At 37.8% G+C, this 19,014-nt stretch overlaps 3 protein-coding genes across 11 annotated transcripts in view; 1 reads left to right on the top strand and 2 right to left on the bottom strand.

Moving 5' to 3' along the window:
• ALG5 (ALG5 dolichyl-phosphate beta-glucosyltransferase) overlaps positions 1–6,885 on the bottom strand; it is a 24,074-nt gene extending 17,189 nt beyond the window's left edge. The window contains exons 1-6 of the mRNA XM_064504916.1: positions 6,669–6,885; positions 5,589–5,760; positions 4,233–4,279; positions 3,474–3,542; positions 1,863–1,955; positions 97–210 (exon numbers count right to left, since the gene is read on the bottom strand). Of these exons, the coding sequence (XP_064360986.1) occupies positions 97–210; positions 1,863–1,955; positions 3,474–3,542; positions 4,233–4,279; positions 5,589–5,760; positions 6,669–6,731 (558 nt within the window). The 5' untranslated portion in view covers positions 6,732–6,885. The remainder of the gene's footprint in view (positions 1–96; positions 211–1,862; positions 1,956–3,473; positions 3,543–4,232; positions 4,280–5,588; positions 5,761–6,668) is intronic.
• Positions 6,870–18,550, top strand: EXOSC8 (exosome component 8). The gene is made up of 11 exons (XM_064504917.1): positions 6,870–7,008; positions 8,947–8,983; positions 10,153–10,216; positions 11,323–11,396; positions 11,972–12,017; positions 13,178–13,283; positions 13,371–13,416; positions 13,689–13,785; positions 14,848–14,968; positions 17,779–17,885; positions 18,337–18,550. Exons 1-11 carry the CDS (start codon positions 6,992–6,994, stop codon positions 18,450–18,452), a joined length of 831 nt encoding a protein of 276 aa, XP_064360987.1. The 5' UTR covers positions 6,870–6,991; the 3' UTR covers positions 18,453–18,550.
• SUPT20H (SPT20 homolog, SAGA complex component) overlaps positions 18,304–19,014 on the bottom strand; it is a 38,269-nt gene continuing 37,558 nt past the window's right edge. For 6 of the 9 annotated variants that reach the window (XM_026098324.2, XM_026098328.2, XM_026098334.2 and 3 more), the window contains one exon: positions 18,304–19,014. In XM_026098324.2, coding sequence (XP_025954109.1) covers positions 18,914–19,014 — 101 coding nt within the window. In that variant the 3' untranslated portion in view covers positions 18,304–18,913. The other 3 variants (XM_026098325.2, XM_026098329.2, XM_026098338.2) reach the window with 1 other exon arrangement.

Here is a 19,014-nt window from a genome sequence, read left to right as displayed (position 1 = left end):
TTTAACTAGATCTCAATGAACTCAGGTTAAAGGGAATTACAACAATCAATCTATATGTATGTGTATTACACTAAAACCCTGAGAACTTGTACTCACAGGCCATGGCTGAAGGTTTTGTAGACCTTCTTCTACTTTTTCAATATCTGGAAATTTTGTAGCTCCATCTGCATCAGCCATCAGAATTTTTTCCCCCCGAGAGCTAAAGACACCCTGCAATTGAAACAGTTAATAAAAAAAACTACACCTTCTAAATCAGTATGTCATGATAAGCTAGCTGCAAGACATTGCAGAAACCTAGTGTAGTAATTGGAGTAGTGGTATCACAGAAATTGAACACAGCAGGTGATTCTTAATACTCTGCTACTAACTACAATTAATTAGTTTATATTGCAACAATGCCTAGAGACTTCACCTACTTCACATACTGATCAATGTTCCACAATGATAAATAATGCATAAACACAACAGAGTAACAGTTCCTCTCCTGAAGAGCTTACAAATTAAAAGCTTTGCAAACTAGAATCTTGAGAGATAACAAGTTGCTACAGTGAGCTATACAGGGAAGCACAAAGAAGCAGTGATTAGCAACTGTCCTTGCACTGGATAGCTTTACTTTGTCATCTGAACTATGCTTGTCAGTCCAGAGCCATGGAAAGGAGGATGCACTGCTACCTTCTAACAGAGTTTCAACAGTAATGAAGAGAGAATATTTCTCAAAACTAATTTAAAATAAAGCACAGTGTCATTGCAAGTGATCTGTGACAAAGCAGACCTTGTAGCTTATTTTGCCATATTCTTAGTCAAATCTTCGACAATTTTTGAAGGGGTTCAGATAGGAAAACAGTAGTGGGTTTGCCAAAAGCACTGGCATAACTGAGCACATGTGATTTAGTAAATACACCCACTCCACAGTCTGCAATATAAAACTGTATCACACAATCATTCTCCTTCTCCTAGGATAACTGCAAAGTGATATCCCTTACAAGAACTCAGTACTTTAATTTTATGTTTTCTCTATTTGCCATAGTTACTGGTGTTTCATAAGAAAATCCTTGAACTGACCCATTAAAGATTTAAGCTTTACTGAGACAGTCAGTGGAGAAGAAAAAAAAACATGAAGAAAAAGATTTCAGAAATCATAAACTCTGCACCTAACAACTGCACACTTTACAGTTACTTATTAGGCTAGTAGAGGCTCTGACAACCCACAAATCATACCCACCTATTACTAAAAATAAGATGTCATTTACCCTAGGAAAGAATGTTCCTTCTAAATTTGTAACAGTTATTTTATTCTTTGGACATGATGATTTTATACAATATCTACGTACACATTAATATGTGAAAGTGTGCTCCTCCTACCATCAAGTGCAGTTGATAATGGTGGACTTCAGCGAATACAAACTTGCTTGGAGGAAAGTGTTAGTTCATTAGTCATTTTTTACAGTTAAAACTATGAGCTGGAAAGCAATGTTTGCAAATTTAGCTGTACATTCTTTAAAAAAGTTTTATTTAAATCTATTTTTTTTGTTTTTGCTTTTTAAAATGCAGGGCTATTTCTAAGCAGAGCTAACAGGAATATGAAGTTCAAATCTAATACTTTATTAAAAAAAACTTTTGAATTCTCATATGAAGAGAATTCTTCGTTAATGGCCTTCCCAGGTAGAGAATACTGTCTTCAAGATCTAAAATAAGCTTACTCTGTAAAGTGTTTTTGCCTTAGTTTATGGAACCTGTTCTCGGTTTTCCTATAATCATTTTGTTAATGTATTAAATTCAAAACTTAGATCAGCACAGCTGTATCACCTGCATATTGGGGCACAACTCATTCAAATAGAGAAGGAGATGAAAGCATCAGTTACCATCCTGACTGCTCCTCCTTTCCCTCGATTTTTTACCAAAGAAAGCACTCGCACTTTGTCGCTTCCATATTTCTTGCAGTACTTCAGCGCAACCTAACAGACACACAAAAAACCATCATAAAACAAAAACAGGAACTGAGGAAGAAGTTTTCATTTGCTCACCATTTTTTTTTAATTCAATAGCACAGAGTTATAGTCACTTCAGTCTGCACAAATATATTGCCCAGAGATTGCTGAAGTCTGTTCAGGAAAATAAAAACCAGTTCACAGTGAACACAAGACTGAAAAAGATAGTCATGTTCAATAAGAACAGGATATTCCCCCAAGCAGTTCTAGACCCCATTTCTCCTATCTCACCAAAGTCTAAAAGACTACTGATGTAGTTTATATTATACTATTATAGGCCTTTTATATTAACACCTCTAGCTAGTCAAAGAAATATAATTTTCTACTAGTGCTACCTATTTCCCATTGGTTTCACTGCTATCTGTGGTTTAAAAAAAAAAAAAAAAAAAAAAAACTTCAAAGGTCTAAAATCCCATTTACACTGCAGGGATGTGCACTTTTGGTCCATGCTGTAGGGAAGACAAAACATGAGATCTCTCCTCTGATCTTTTCCAAAGGCTGCCTCAAATCCTTGCAAGTTCAGAGGTCCATGGCCACCGTGTGCTGTTAGAAATGATGCTAGAAGCAATGCAAGGAAGACAAATGTACATGTACAATCCTTAACACAAGCTTAAGAGAAGGAAATGAAAAAGCAGCACTCATGTTGGTAGCTGATCCAAACATCCATCAAGTAATAGTTAAACAAAATTCAAGTTCGTCAGCCTTCACTTAGTTCTGCATCCTTCTGCTTCTACTTGATGAATGTCAGTGTATTTTGAAAGCCTACCACTGGCAATAGGATTTTTAAGTGAACAATTTCATGATCACAGCAAACTGTGTTATGACATATTAAAAAAGACTAAAGTGACCATTAAAAAGAGAAGCACAGGGAAAGCTGGACAGGCATTCTTAGAAGAGGAAAAATTCTGAAAGAAGAGTGGAATTTGGAGAGAAACTTCCTCCCCCCGCCCCAGGCTTATTGATGCTGTCATAAGATAATGAATTACAAATTATAATGTTCTTGATGTAACACTGTGGAAGTGGTAGCGTACTTGTGTAGCTGTAATGCTTTGGAATATCATTCCATGAAGGGTATGGGAAAGAGCTATAGAACGTCAGCCACTCTGTCCATCACAGTACAAGTCAGCTATTTCAAAAGGCTTCTTAGCCTCACTAAGCTTCGTATTTGCATCACTATGCACATGTAGAATATTTCAGAAGAAGTTTGATGAAGTTAAAATTAGCATTTCAGCTGCAAGAAAGTGGCTGTTACATCAGTCAATCATGAGTAATAGCATTTGCAAAAGAGTTAGATGTGTATGCATGTGACATCTATAATACATGCAGGATAATGACAGAAAGTGTTCAGAAACCAAAATTCTAATTACCAAGTAGAGAAAATTATTCAAGTACTAAAAATGTAAGGATAAAACATTGTTATGATTCATGAATGCAATATATAAATCCATACGTCCAATTACCTGGTAAAAAATCGCTCTTTCTTACCTTTGTGGTTTGGTCCTTACTACCATCGTCAACCACTATTACTTCATAAGTGAATGAAGGATCTCGTTTCTGATAATAAAGAGAGTAGCAATGCATTTGATGCAACCTCTTTAGTAGTCGCACATCTTTCAAACATCAGTGTTCTTTTCTCCCTAGCACCTTCTCATTTGTATTTACAGACAGGCAACAATATGATGTGGTAAATTTGTAAAGGTGGCAATTACAGTTGAAGAATTTTGCCATTTAGATGTCTGTTCCATTACCATCAGCTAGTCATATTTTTCCTCAGCTACTATCTAGCACTGAAAAAATCAATTTATTGAAAAAGGGCATGTGAAAGCTCAGAACATCATGGTTAAAAAACAAACAAAAACCAACAAACAAGCATCCCCCTGCTCCCAAACCTTCATAATGGGCTTCTTAACCAGATAACCAACCCTAAAAAAGAACAAATGTTTAAAGATATTGGAGGCACAAGCTAGGTTGTAGTTTAGAGAGTTAAATATCTGGTTAATTCTTAATCACTACCTTGGATACATATCTTGCATGTAAATTTTTGTCATGATATAATAGTTAATTCAATTTCAATTTAAAAAAATACCTTCCAGCATTCAATCCTAGAACAACTGATAAGAGACAGAAGCATTACTTCTAAGCAGCTAAAGTTTTAATATATAACAAAATAATCAACTGACTAGATCACAGACTTGTATATAATACACAGAAAAATAATGAATTCTGAATGCAAAATGAAAATACCTGTCTTTTTTCTAGATAATCCAAAGCTTCATCCATCATAAGAGGCACTACAGAAAAGGTGGAGGAGCTCAGGTTAGTAGATACAACAGGCTAAAAACCAAGACCACCAATGAGCACATGTGCAAGCAAGCTGACAACAACTGCAAACCTAAGGAGAGCAAGTTGCTTCATTCATAAAACACTAACTTCAGTAAACAAATTTAGCACCTGCAATTCTAAGTCCTGTCCTTTCTGAATATGAAAAGAATAATGAAAAAATCCACATGTAAGAAGATAAAAACATTTCTTTAAATATCAAAACCAACTTTCTATTTTGAAATATGTAATTCTCTAGATAGTATTAAAGAAACAAACAACAACAAAAAAAAACATTAGCCATGGCTCACCCTGCAAGTCAGCACTGACTGGTCTTTTTGTATTTAAAAGAGGAGACAGAATTCAGCAAGAGAAGTTCCTAATACTAGTCAGTATCATGCATTCTCTTACTAAGGCTGCTAGCCCAGATGCTTTAGGCACCTAACAGGCTCTACTTTTGCAGCTGATTTATCTGTAGATCAGAAAGATATTCAATCTCATGGTAGTCTTTGCAGTTTATGCTCATTCCTGAGCACATCTCAGGTGCTTATTCCACCTCTGAAGAGAGAGAAGGCTAAATGAAAATCATGTGAAATGTATTAAATCCTTGCTCACAGAAAGCGAGTGTCTGAGAACCAAGACTGTCCTCAGTCACTGGAATACACTGGACTCTAGAAAGTGCCAGGGCTGCCCTGTAGTATAGATACATGTTATTTGCTAACATCCCTTGTCATAGCGTCCTGAACAGCTCAGTATTTCCACTTCACCAGGAAAGGGAATGACAATGTGTGCTACCATGTCAACCACAAGCAGAGCTTCAGAGCTTGGTGCTTTCTTATCCCATCATAAAGCCTTCACGTTTTAGCAGCATACAAATGGCCAAGCCAAAAGTCAAACAAAAACCTCACAAGATCATCCTTTTTCTGCCTGAAGCTGCTGCTTTTTGTCTCAGAGTGGGAAATTCTCAAATCCAGTTGAAAAGTCCTTTTCTACTTCTCTCCTTACAGAATCTACAGGAGAATAAGCTGCTACTTTGTTGTGCTTTATTTTAATACAGGGTATTCTTACAACTGACTTTTGTTGCTAAAAATAGCAAGGGGCAAATTACAGTTTCTTAAATCTGAAATTCAATGTACTGGGACTGGTTTCTGGAAACTGGGCACAACATCAGACATGTAATCTAGCCTGCCAGAATCTATTGCTAACATAAACTAACCTCTGCATTATTAGAGTAATAACAGACAGATTTTCTTCTTTTTCTCAAAACAAGAAAAATCTTACACCGGTCTTCCTCATTGTATGAAGGCACAACAACAGAGAGGTCCCTTGTAGGGGGATCATGTATACTTGGTACAGGTTCCTTCCTGCCTTCAGCAGTTATGAAAAACTTCTCTTCTTCATGTCGGTGAGAGGCTGGCATTTTTATGGCAGTTACGTGAGCAATCACACAAGTCTGAGGGGAAAAAAAGGAAAAAACAAGAAAATCTTTGAGCACTGTTTATGGATTAACGTTCCATTAAAGGTTTATCCAGCTGTTGCAATGTGCCACAACAGGACGATCAAACACAGTTCAGTAATGAGGTGAGTTAACGGTGCAGTATTTCATCTACTGACCACATCATGCAGAATCAAATCCTTCTTGCACCACTTGCTTACTCCATTTTACCTAACTGGACGCAGTTAGCATCACTGGCTTGTTCCTGTTTTCAGCCAGAAAGCACTTTGAATACTTCTGAAAACGTGGCCCAAGCCCCACTATATCTTCTCCAAATAATCGGTAACAGCACTAGCTCACACTGCTTCCGATGCCACACAGAGCCACTAAAGCAGTGACATTATCCACAAGCATAGCCAGCCACAGTTTGTAAAAATGACTTTTCTGCCTAGCTAAAATAAATTAGTAAAGCCTGTTTTTTGAAGTACTTTTACTGGGGAAAATATATATGCAGCACTCCTGATTAGCAGCAGCATCTCAGTTTCCCAGCACCACAGGTCTCAGAATTACATCATAGTTTAATTACCTAGAAAAAGCCAACATCCCTAAATGATTAGGACGCAAAGCTCACCATCGGCGCATTCTGCGAGAGATACGAAACGAATAAAAGGCGCCCCATTTTTTATCTCTTTTGCAAGACCTTATAGCAGCGCGGCTTGCCAAAACACATACAAACGCTCAGGGCAAAGCCGCTACCGGCTGTTGAGGAAACCAAATCCTGCGCAAGCCGCACCGCCGGGGCAGAGCCCGGGCGCAGCCGCCGCGGCAGGGCCCCGTGGAGCGGTGCCGGCCCCGCAGCGCCCCCGCGGCCCCCGGGCCGGGCCGACCCGGGGCCGGAGCGCCGCCTGGCCCCCCGCGGCTCTCACCAGGACGAGGACGAGGGCGGCGGCCGTCAGCGCCGCGGCGGCTTCGGGCAGGGGCAGCGCCATGACCCGCGGCCCGGGCAGGCGGCGGCGGCGGCGGCGGCGGCGCCCTATCGGGCAGCTCCAGCGAGGCGGAAGCGGCCGCCGAGCCGCCCCGGCGCCGCCGCCAGGAGAGGCCGCCCCGCCCGCCCGCCCGCCCAGCCGCGCTGGCAGCCGCCGGCGCCCCCAGCGGCCAGGGCCTGTCAGCGCCGCCGCGGCTTCCGGCCGGCCGGGTCACAGTGAGGCACAACCCCGGAAGGAGACCAGAAGGCGGCAGCGACACGACGATGGCGGCGGCTTTTAAGTAAGTGACGGCGGTTTGGCGGCGCTGCCTCCCGCCAGCGCGGAGCCGGCGCTTCCCGGCCGCTCCGTGCCGGTTGCGGCGGCCGGGGGCGAGCGCGCCGCGCGGGCGGGGCGGTGACGTCGGCGGCCGGTGGGTGCCCGCGCGGCCCGGCCTCGCGCCGCAGCCGTTGGGGCCGCGCGCGGCGGCTGAAGGAGGGAGGCCTCGAGCTTACTGTCTTTAATACTCGTTAAGCTGCTGTTTTCCGCTCTCGTTTGATTTGCGACGCAGAGCCGTCAGCTGCCCTTTCCAAAACCCGTTTTGCAACAGCCTGCAAGCTTTCCTCTGGTAACCTCGCGTGCCTCAGTGGTAACCGGGTGGCGCAAGGGCGGTTGCAGTGCTGAGTTTTGTCAGCGCTGCTCTGCCAAGGAGTAAATGGATGTTTGGAGATTCCTGTAGAGCTTCCGGCAATCCCAACACGACGTAGTTCATACCTACAGCACAGAGGCTTACTAAAGTCTTTAGCTACCTAAGGGGGGGAGGGACACATAGAGAAGATGGAAGAGTTAGGCAGAGGATGAGAGACAGTGGGCACAAATTGAAACGTAGGAAATTCTGATTAGATATTAGGGAAAATTTTTCACAGTGAGAGGTAGTCAGCCAGGGAGGGAGTCTCCCTCCTTGGGGACAGACAACTGGACAAGGCCCAGAGCAACCTGAGTGAAGGGCTGGACCAGACAGCCTCCAGGAGGCCCCTTCCCACCTAAACTGTGCTATTATTCCTTGTATTCTGAAATATTGATCTGCGCATTAGAACTGGAGAAGGGCAGTCTTCTTTGAGAAAGGGAAGAGGTACTGTCAGTATTGCTTTAAGGAACCAATTACAAGAATTACAGTTGTGAAAAACATGGAAAAGTAGAAAACTCAGTGGCTACCTGTTTATGACTATTCTGTCTGTCATTGCTCTTTTCAGATTTCTGGCTTATGAGACAGGGTGTAGCAGGTGCTCCTGTGTGAATCAGAAAAGAATAGGCCTTATATTTTTGTTAAAAACAGTAGTAAAGTCATATCTTATAGGGAATTGTCAGGGGCTAATTCATGCTTGTTGTAAATTGTGGTGTGTCTATATGTTAGCTTGTATTTGGAAAACTTGCTAAAAATTTTTCCCAGTTAATCCCTTTTTCCCAGAAATGCTTATTTGAAAAAACCTTTGGCTTTGGTCAAATATCACACTGCCTCTATTTTTTTTCCTTTTACTGAGATGTTCTGTGCTGAAAATACTGATACACAAAGTATGTTGGTAGTGTGTAATTCACAGTATGCATTAAGTATTCCTCAACTGAAGCATAAAGCATATTTCATAATGTTATATTTTTATTTAAAAGGGTTCTAAGAAAAAGCTGTTATGTTTCGAGACTGATAAATTGTTTTTTAACTGTTTAATACCTCTGAATCCAGTCATTGAACTAACAAAATATTTCAGATAATTTTGAAGTTACCCTTTCTACACCATTTCTTCAAAAACATTTGACACTCTTGCTTCAGTAAACACTCTTTTTGACCTTAGCTAATTACCTGTATAATAGTTTTAAGATTCTTGAGATGGAAACTAGTTTGTATAGGCATATGGGCATGCGGATTCCCTAATTGTAAGGAAAAAGCATTTTGGTTTAAGTAGATAAAAAGATAATGTTAATTTCTTCATTCTCAGTTTTTCTAAACCTTTTCCCTTTTTAAAATCATACATGCATTATGGCAGCTAGCTTTCTGAAACTTGTGAGGCCTCATCTTAGATCAGTTAAAAGTTTCCTGATCTTGTTGTAATCACATTGCTAATTAACTTTGCTAGTTGGCTTGATTCTCAAATTACCGTTGTTGTAGGGAGTTGCCTGCTTTTCTTTTTTTGCTGTATCTTAGCTACCAGAGACTTTGCATGTGAGCTTCAATTTCTATTTATTCCAGAACAGTGGAACCATTGGAATATTACAGAAGATTTTTGGTGAGTAAAACATGATGTGCATGCATAGCTTGCTTGTAATCTATATGGAAACTTGAAACTTCGAAGGCAAAACATGCTGTGAAAAGTATGACCATTTCCCCCCTCAATTAATTTTTTCTTTTTCCCTTACTTCTGTGGCATTTATTCTGCAGCAGGTTTAACTTCACAGAGATAAATGCTTCTTTTGGCCTCAGAAGCAATGTGAATTAAACTTGACTAAGATAGCGGCCCAGGTTTGTGTCTAGTACAAAGTAATCCCAGGCTGGGCTTTTAGATGTTACTAAGAAATAAATAATAGAGACTGCTACTGCTAATCATATTCACCATGAGCATGGAGGAAGAACACTGACTTTTTGGTAATGCATATTATATTAGTCTTACTAAAGTATTACTAAATAAGTCTTACTAATTAATAGTATTAAAATAATACTAAGAAATGAGTCCAGTATCATTGCAGTCAGCTTTAATTCTTCTAAATGCAGATGGATATGTATGTTAACAGAAGCTTCATTGCCTACAAGGGCTTAGTTTAGAGTTCTTTACCTTCTGAAACACTGGTAGCAGGGAGATAGATAACAAATTATGATTACGATATGAGCATACATTAATTGAACCATTAATTAAAGTCTTCGTTTTTGAGAAGCTTGAAATTGTGGTGAATTATCATTCCCATCTAACATGATGGTGAATTGGGGCAGCTTCTAATTTAATGTGTATGTCCAGGCTTTGTTGACAGCTTTTGACTGACAATATTTAAGGTTTTTTTGGTTCAGTCCAATGTTTGTTTTAAGGGCTCCACTTGATAGGGAAGGGGAATTACCAACAAAAACTAAACAATGCAGGAAGGTGGAAACTTTCTAAATTGATTAGTATTAGAATAGTATTCATTGTTGGGTGGTTTTCTGAATCTAGCTTGTAGCACTTACCTTTAAGACAATTAATCCATTGTTACGTATATATTTTCTATAATATTTTGGGCCTAAAACCACAAACAGAGTTTCAGTTGCTGAAAAACTAGGTAGAGTATGACTGAGTTGTCTTTAGCAATTTTATAATTCCATATTTCTGCTATAAAAGAACACTTTTTGTATAAACTCATGTAGCATAAATGTTGGTGTGTTATTTCATGAAACAGGTTTTTTAATTTGAATTTTGTAATTTTTGTTTAGAAAGAGAACTGTCGGCCTGATGGAAGGGAGTTAGGTGAATTCCGGGCAACCACCGTCAACATAGGTAAGCACTTATTTGGAATAATAATAATGATAGGGTTTTTATTATTATTCTCAGATTTTTATAGTTGGTGCCTTTAATGACTCAGTTTTCCTGATACTTGGATTTTGAAACAAGAAAGGAGTAGGAGTTGTATTTATAGTTCCAGCGAGCGTTAAAAAGAATGTATTGTACAGGAATACATTTGACCGCTATTATTCAGTCCTACTTGTGGGCTGATCTGCATAGCATAATTTAGGATGCTTTGATGCTTGTCTAATTCTAACATCAGCTGCGTATGTTATAGATGCCGAAGGCACAATCTAAGCATATGCAGTACTTAATGCCATAGCATCTTGAGAGAGGCAGTGACTCCTGCCTTCTGCTTTGTTTTAAGTTTGGTGAGCAGCTGTCTCATACAGAAGCAAAATACCTTCTATATAGTGAGCACCTTATCTTCCTGAGGAGCCTTTCCTAGACCTTGCTGTGATTTTGAAGAGTATAAATAACTTATCTTTTTGAGAGAAAATTACAGGTTAGCATATTGCAATGGAAAAGTTGCTGATTATTGTTCAAACTGGAATTAGCAGGTCTCTTCCACTGCGTTGCAGGTCACTCAGACATGATAACTGTTTCTGATTTCAGGTCTATAAAAATTCTCTGTTGATAGGATCTGTGGCATTTAGAGCTCTCTCTTGCTGTTTCACCTGTTTGCGTGGTAGAAGGATACATTTTCATTCAGCAGACCATTGACTGCTCTCCATCCAAAAGAAATTATTACCTCAATTTTTGCATTAACGAACTAAAAGTCGTATGGTATGTGTGAGAAAACTGGATCAAGATAATAATGAGGCAGGCTTATTCTAAGACAGAATGTTTGGAGAAAATATTAGTAATGCATTTTGGATCACAGATTCAGCAATCTTTTGCTTATATTTTAGAAGTGTTAATAATCCAGTCTCGTGACTGTTTGGTAGAGAAGGAGAGATTCTGTTCCCACCCTGAATTCATGGACAGTTTGCTTAGCCTGTATTTATTTTAAAATGATGTAAATGCTTTGTGAAGTTGGTTGTTAATTAAAGCCCTGTGAATAGAAACAGATTTTGTTGAACAGCACTTTCTCTCTTCAGGTTCAATTACAACTGCAGATGGTTCCGCCCTGGTGAAGTTAGGAAATACTACAGTCATTTGTGGAGTGAAAGCGGTATGGTTGCTTTTTATTTTAGCTTTAGTTGGATTTATGCATTTAACCTTTAGAGTGAATCTTCTGGAGAGCTGCAATAATATGCCAGTCGAACAGCTACAGTCTTGCATGTGGGTTATTTTCAGGCCTGAAACTAAATATAATTTCATTGTCTAATCCTACCTATACAGTCTGAAAACATGTGTTTTGTGTTGTGTATTGTGTATGCAAGGAGGAAATATGCAAAACTAAAGTTTTTGTTATTTATTGATAAAAGCTAAATGAAGAGCTACTGAATATTGACTAATAAGTGAATTGGTAATTAGGTGGCTGGACTGTTGAGTGACTTCCAGCCTCAGCTTTACATCTGATTTGCTGTGAAGCAGGAGACAAATCATTTCACCCCCTTGTATTGAGTTTCCTCTCATGCCAAATACAGATAGGGATACCTGAAAAGTTGAAATTGACTGATAAAAATGGCTTTTGTAAATCTAATAGTAATGATAACTGGCAAGAAAATGACTGTTCATACATAGAATAGCCAGAAACTCTTTTTGTGAACAAAATTCACCTTTTTATTTTGTTTCATTCTGCAGGAACTTGCAGCACCTCCAGTAGATTCTCCTAATAAGGGGTATATTGGTAAGTATTTCAGTATGCATCTTACTCAGATCTTGTATTACTTCAGCTAAATGGCTGTAATGATGGGATAGATTGAATATGTTGTGAAGAACTTTAAAAGAAAGAAACTAGATAAAATTGTACTACATTCCTTAAAAAAACAGTTTCCAAACACACAGTACTTAAGAAACAAAATCCAGTAGCTTAAATTAGGGACTACTGATTTTGGTACTGTAGCTCTCTAGTGCTGGTGTTGTGACATAAATCAGGATCTGCTGAGCCTTTTTCAAGTTAGAAATTTCTCTGCCCTGCTTTTGAATTCTCTGTGCAAAGCTACCTTCTCATGGCTGATTCCAGCCTAGGCTGAAATGATGCCTTCAGCAGGGGGGAAGTATGTATGCTAAGGGAGGAAAGTTCATTTATAAAAGATTGTGCCTTGCAGGGTTGTGCAAAGGCATGTTAACTCTTGTGTTGAAATCCCAAACAGAGACAAAAAGAATTAACTCTCTTAAATACAGTGAAATAGACCCATTTTTGTAACTGCTTATTTCTCAGGGAATTGTACAAATCCTGAGGGTAGATCTTTGCTCCTTTGTGGAGTTCTTTTGAAATAAAATCCCTCTGTGGAACTGAGAGCTTTTACTAAATCCCCTTTTCATAAGCTGTTTCCAAAGTATGTTGTTTTTAGTGAACTTGATTATGTTCTCATTTTTTTTTCTGTAAACTTTATGCATGTTTTTGCTTCATGTCTAAAGCATCAAGTTGTAACAGTTGATGAAAAGCAGGTAGCATAACAGTAAATTCAGGCTGTGGGATGAAAATGCTGTTATCTCTTGATCTAGTTGAGAATGCCTAACATTTAAAGAAGAGTTTGTGTGAGGTCATGATATTAATAGCAGGATTACAAACAGAAAATGGTAGTTAGGAGTATGTGCTTCTTCATGGCATAGTTTCAGAGTGCAAGGTAGTATAAATTCTTTACTACAAAGCTCATACATAATTTTTGAGGGGAGAAGAGGAAGACTTGATAAGTTCTTAGTCTTGCCTTTCATTTGAAGTACATAAAGTAATGGTATTAAGAGGTAATGGTATTAACGGTAATGTATATTGTTGCATTTATATTTGTGATTTTTCTATAGCATGCTTTCATTAGTTTGTAACTAATGATTTTTGATATCTAGTTCCCAATGTAGAACTGCCATCCCTCTGTTCAACAAGGTTTCGCCCTGGACCTCCTGGCGAAGAGGCTCAAGCAGCTAGCCAGTTCATTGCAGATGTGATTGAAAAGTAAGAACCATTTTAATGCATTTAAAACAAGAACAACTCTGCAAAACAATTTTCTTTTTCTTGGTTTACTCTCTCCTTTTATTTTAGTTCACAGATAATAGAGAAAGAAGATCTGTGTATTGCAAATGGCAAGGTAAGATGTATCTCAAAATGAAGAGGGATTTGCTAACAAGATCACAGTGTAAGGACTTTAAAGAAGGTATTTGGGATTATAGATTTGTACTTTTTAGCTGTGGTGTCTTGGATTACATCTAAAGTGCAAGAAGTTTGTTGTTATTATTATTATTATTATTTATTATTATTATAGAAATAAGCTTCCTTTTTTATATGGTCAGCATTTGCTTAAATAATGCACCATCTCTTTACCTGCTTTAATATCTCACATATGCAAATCTTTTTTGGTAGCTTGCTTGGGTGTTATACTGTGATATCATATGTCTGGATTATGATGGAAACATTTTGGATGCCAGTACCTTTGCTTTGTTAGCAGCATTAAAAAATGGTAAGTTTTTTCTAGAGTAAGATCTGTACCCTCATTACTATTGTTTGGAGAACTATGTTAGTTCAGAGTCATGATGACTAGGCAGCTAGTTCCTAATTCCTTTACAGTGCTTTTTTTTTCTGTCATTTGAACCCTAAATTATTAAAATACAAATATGAAGTGGAAATGACAGTATAGGTTTTATAGATACCTAACAGCTGGGCTGTAAGCTGCATGTTTTTGCATGCATATTTTCCCTCTCTTATGAGACTAACGGCCATTCTGCCATATGTTGCATCCCAGAAATCTGAATCTTTCAACAGTGGTCATAAATAACATTAGTATCTAGATCAGGGTCTTACCTTGTTAATCTGTTTAGTTATAGGCAAACTAAGTGGTTGTGGGTTTGTTTATTGTCACGATAGAGTATTTCTAATTTTATTATAGTTTGAGAAATGATTTTGATGCATCCAATATATGGATTGATAATTCACAAGTTTTTGGGTTATATGTGCCTGTAAGAGGGTAGTATAAAGGGAAGCTTATGGGAAAACCTCATTTTCTAACTATGAACTGCTTGCCTCTGTGTTTCTGTAGCTTCTTCGCCTTTTATTTCCATGATGCTGTCTCTGATACTGTATATGTTGTCTGAGGGGGAGTTTTCTGAAAATTGGATTGCACTATTTCTACAGGTGTATAAAAAGTCACGGAGATGAGACTATATTCCTGTTCTTAATATGGCTAATAGGCTCTGGGGGAATGTTTTTTGTGAAATTATGACTCTTAAGGTATTGTAATTTTACAACATTTTAGAAGCAGAAAATGCTTCCGTGTAAAGAACTTGAGGAGTAAAATGGAATACTTATTTGGACAGATAGTTCTAAGCTAAATATGTTCACTGAATTCAAGAAATCTTGTGTACAGAACACTGATAATGTAGCCAAAACACTATTCTGATCTGTTTTCAGTGGCTTACCAATATGGTAAAAGAATAGCTTAAATATTTCAGTAGTCTTGATCATCTCTGGGCCTCCCAAAAACAATGTTTAATGTTATACCATTGTCCTTTTTCCTTCTTTTCAGTACAGTTGCCAGCAGTTACTGTAAATGAAGAAACTGGTTTATCAGAAGTTAATTTAAAACAGAAGAATCCTTTGATCATCAGAAAGCATCCAGTTGCCACGTCATTTGCTATATTTGATGAGTAAGTTGGTAAAGGTTTTGTACTTACAAAAACAGCTGTGTCGTTAAAAGAAGTGGAGAAAAACAGAGGTTGCTACCCAAGGAAGTCACTTTTCACCCATTTGTGCTAGTGAAGACCATGCAGTGTCAGTCAGTGCAGTTTCACTGACTCTTATACTGGGCCTGTCTTGCTGAACTGTTCCAAAGTTCTGTGGTATGAATGAGTATGCGGTAGAATAAAGTGAAGTCTGTCCAACTTCTTCATGTGACTTAAAGCAGAACTGGTTCCCCACCTAAAAGATACACTTAAAAGTACTCTGAGATTGAAATAAGTTTCTGGAAAATGGGTATTTTTTTATGTTTGTGCAATACCTTTGAAAAATGTTACCATCACAATCTTTCAGAAGCTTATGGATGCAAAAGATGGTTTTTTTGAACAGCTTATACGAAGGACTTAGTCAAAAAAAGAAGTAACAGTCCAGTTAAAACAACAAAAACTCTGGATAACTGAAAACATAGTTGCCCAATATGATGTATGACCAGCACTCTTTAATCATTATTCCTGTAGGTAAAGAATCTGATGATGAAAATTTAAAATAATGACATCTGACAGCTTGACTCCTCTCCTGAAATTATTTACTGGCTTTTCATGTAGTCTAGGCATGTTAATTACACAGTGGTTCTATTTTGTGACAAACTAATCTAGCTCAACCAATGCTTTTAAGTATTAGGCCTAAGTATTTCTGTTCTTGGGATTGTGGAACTTGTATGTATTCTGTTGCTTTTTATAAAAAAATGCAAGTATTTATGGTGATACCCATTCGAGAAGCAAAAAATGACAAATAGGATGATCAGTGCTCTAGCAATCAGATTCAAGATGCAGGTATTTCTGTGGTGGTTGGGGGTTATGGCACATTTACCTGTGTTCACAGATATGACTAACAGACACTTTTATTCAAACATGAGGTGCCCAGGTGCTTCTGTTAATTGCTTTAGTACCAATTCTTGTGAGTTTTAAGTTTGATGTAGACTAAAAAGTGAGGAAGTTTGTATCCCATGATAGGCAGTCAGTTATCAGTATGGTATCATTTGCACTTAAATCACTTATACTCACCAATTGATAAAAAGTTGCCTTTAGAAGAACCCTATCAGTTATGCTGTGTAGGTCTTTCCTCCTTTCACTGAAACTGACCCTTGCATCAAACAAGTTACTCTTTCTGTCTGTCTTTATCTCCTAAAACTAAACATTGATGGTGGGTGTGGGTGGGTGGGTGTGTATAATGTGCATGTGTGTATGTGTATATAGTGTGTGCGTGTATATGTGTGCATATATGTTTTGTGTTTTTTTAGTATTTCTGTAGCATTGGCACAGCCCCCCCAAATTATAGCTTTACATACCCTGGCTTCCACAGGTATTTTTCTTCCTGCCCAAAAGCCTCTTTTGAGTAAATAAAGTATCTGGGCTACTGGGCAGTGGCTGTGGGCCAGGCACCCTCATGTAGAGCACTGCACAGCTCCACTGCATGGCCCCTGTGGAATCGACCTATTCATAAATAGTAAGTCTGATGCATGTATGCAGGTTGCCGGCATCATGCAAAGGGCTGGAGAGTGCATGTGGTAAAAACTCAAAAAAGCCGTATTTTTGTGTAGCATAGCTAAGGACTGATGTTTTCATTACACTATTATTATTAAAGGAGCAAGGTGGAAATTATTTGTAAGGTTTAAATTATCCAGAAGATTTCTTTTTTTTTAATTAGGAAGTGTATGTTTGTGATCAGTGTTATGTATTGCATTCGAACAGTTCAAAGTGAAAAAATTCTGTTCCCTTTCAAATTGGTTTGTGTAATCAGCTCCTAAAACTTAACTACTGATTTCTCCCCCAAACTTGTCATAAACATCATGTAGAGTAGTTGCACTCGAGCTGGTAAGCTGAGTTTGATTACATCAATACTACATAAAAATTTTATTTGAACAATGTAAATTGAGACTTCATGAAAATTTCAGATAATATTTATCCTATCTTGATACCTGCACTTCAGTTTAAGTTCCTAATTATGGATAGAACCAAATGTTTGTAACAGCAATGATTTCTTTTTAGAAACTAAAGCTGAACTGTAGTTGTTTTGGTTTTTTTTCTTTTTAATTGCAAATTCTTGTTGTTGTACAAAGTTTGCTCATAGCTGAGATTGTCTAATTTTTCTAGTTGGTTTGCTCTATTTTTACCTTATTAGATGGTTCAAAAATAACTATTTATCTCTTTTAATGATCTGCATTATGTGATCTATGACAGCTTATTTCAGTTACCTTAAGGAACCCAGTCAGTCAAATTTTTGAACTATTCCTAGTCTGATCAGTGTTAGAAATCTGATCAGAAATTGAGAACTACTTTGGTAAACTTGCTATTTGAAGTGTAGTTTACCTTAAGGGCTGGTAAAGAGATTAGTGTGCAGTCTACGCAAAAGCAGGAACACCATGTAGCTTTAAGTGACTGAATGTTGCAAGTGGTAGTTTCTTGATATTTTCCTGAAATAAGTGGGTAGCGCAGATCTTTGGCATACAGCTTTACACATAAATATTTCAATGGCAAGTCTTTAGAGACTCAAATAGACCCTTGAATTTAATGTGGAATCTCCCCTTCTGTAATTTGCTTTTTCTTATTTTAAATTGGTGTATTTTGATAACATAACTGGTGTTACATAAGCCTGTGCAGTAAATCACACTAAATATTTGGTAAGATTATGTTTAAAAAAATTAATTAGTAACTTGTATTTTGCAATGAAGTTAATGGATCATCATATACCAACATTTGCGCATGCATTTTTTTTTCAAAAGCACATTACTGATTGTTGATCCAACTGCAGAAGAGGAAGACTTAGCAACAGGAACAGTAACTGTTGTAACTGATGAAGAAGGTAGACTATGTTCAGTCCATAAACCAGGTACTTCTAAGTTTATTACACAGGAACTGTGGAGATGACAACCTTTTTTTGATCCAAGTATGCTCTACTTTGCATTTCTTTGCGTTTCTTTGTAAAATGTGGCTGCTTTATGATAACAGATGGATGGCTGGAGTGCTTACTAAGTCACTTGCTCTTGAAATTACATTTGAAAAAGGTAGCATGACTTTAAAAAAACCCTCATAGCTAGCCATATATATATATATATATATATTTTCTTACGTGTAGCAAAGGATAGATCTTGTACAAAGTTTTTTTTTAAACCTAAAGCAAACTTGACAGCTTTAGTGTAACTGGTGAAGCTATATATGCCCCAGGTGTAAGTTGCTGGTCACAAGAATTACTGTATTATTTAACGTTTCCACTTGGAAAACAGATTTAAAGAAACCTAAACAAAGTATAAAGGGAAAACCAAATTGTTTTTAATTTTTAGGTGGAAGTCCTCTGACAGGAGCCAAGCTTCAGGACTGTATCACCAGAGCTGTTACAAGGCACAAAGAAGTAAAGAAGCTGATTGACAAAGTGATAAAAAGTATACAACCCAAATGAATAAAAGGCAAGATCTTTTCAAAAAATGGATTTGTAAAAATTGTATTTGTTACAGTGTTCACAAACCTTTTATACTAAATAAACAAATACCAACACTACATTTACAAAGGTCATTTTTTCTAAAATGATTTTCACCCTTATACTATATACAATGCTGCTGAATGGTAAAAAATACAGGATAAAACATTCTGTTAAAAAATTAAACGACTTAAGGAAACCAAGCCCTAGCTGCTTTATAGATGAAATCTCTAATTTCCAGAGGGTTGGCTTCCTAAAACAGTTCCATTTATTTCAGTGTAACTTGAAAAGTTCATTTTCCCACCAGCAATGTAAAACACTGATTTGTTTTTAAGCTTTCTCCTTCTTAAACATAAAAAAACCCCCTTTGAATCATTAATTATATATAGAAAAAAAAATGCAAGTCTCAGGATTTTGGAGGGGCTGGTGTGCCTCTTTTCCTTTTACTTTTTGAGTGGCTGCCTGAATGTTGTTGATGTCGTAGGTGAGCTGCTTGTGCTGCTGCTGCTGCCATAGCCATTTGATGCTGCAAGAATCGCAACTG

The sequence above is a fragment of the Dromaius novaehollandiae genome, chromosome 1 (assembly GCF_036370855.1).
Source record: "Dromaius novaehollandiae isolate bDroNov1 chromosome 1, bDroNov1.hap1, whole genome shotgun sequence".
Taxonomy (NCBI): Eukaryota; Metazoa; Chordata; class Aves; order Casuariiformes; family Dromaiidae; genus Dromaius; species Dromaius novaehollandiae.
This window is presented reverse-complemented; position numbering and strand designations above follow the sequence as displayed.

Bases quoted from the DNA above. Each gene is read 5' to 3' on its own strand.
- EXOSC8 (XM_064504917.1), top strand. The intron at 8,984-10,152 runs GTGAGTAAAACA...ATTTTTGTTTAG, and splicing joins AATATTACAGAAGATTTTTG to AAAGAGAACTGTCGGCCTGA. The intron at 17,886-18,336 runs GTACTTCTAAGT...TTTAATTTTTAG, and splicing joins ATGTTCAGTCCATAAACCAG to GTGGAAGTCCTCTGACAGGA.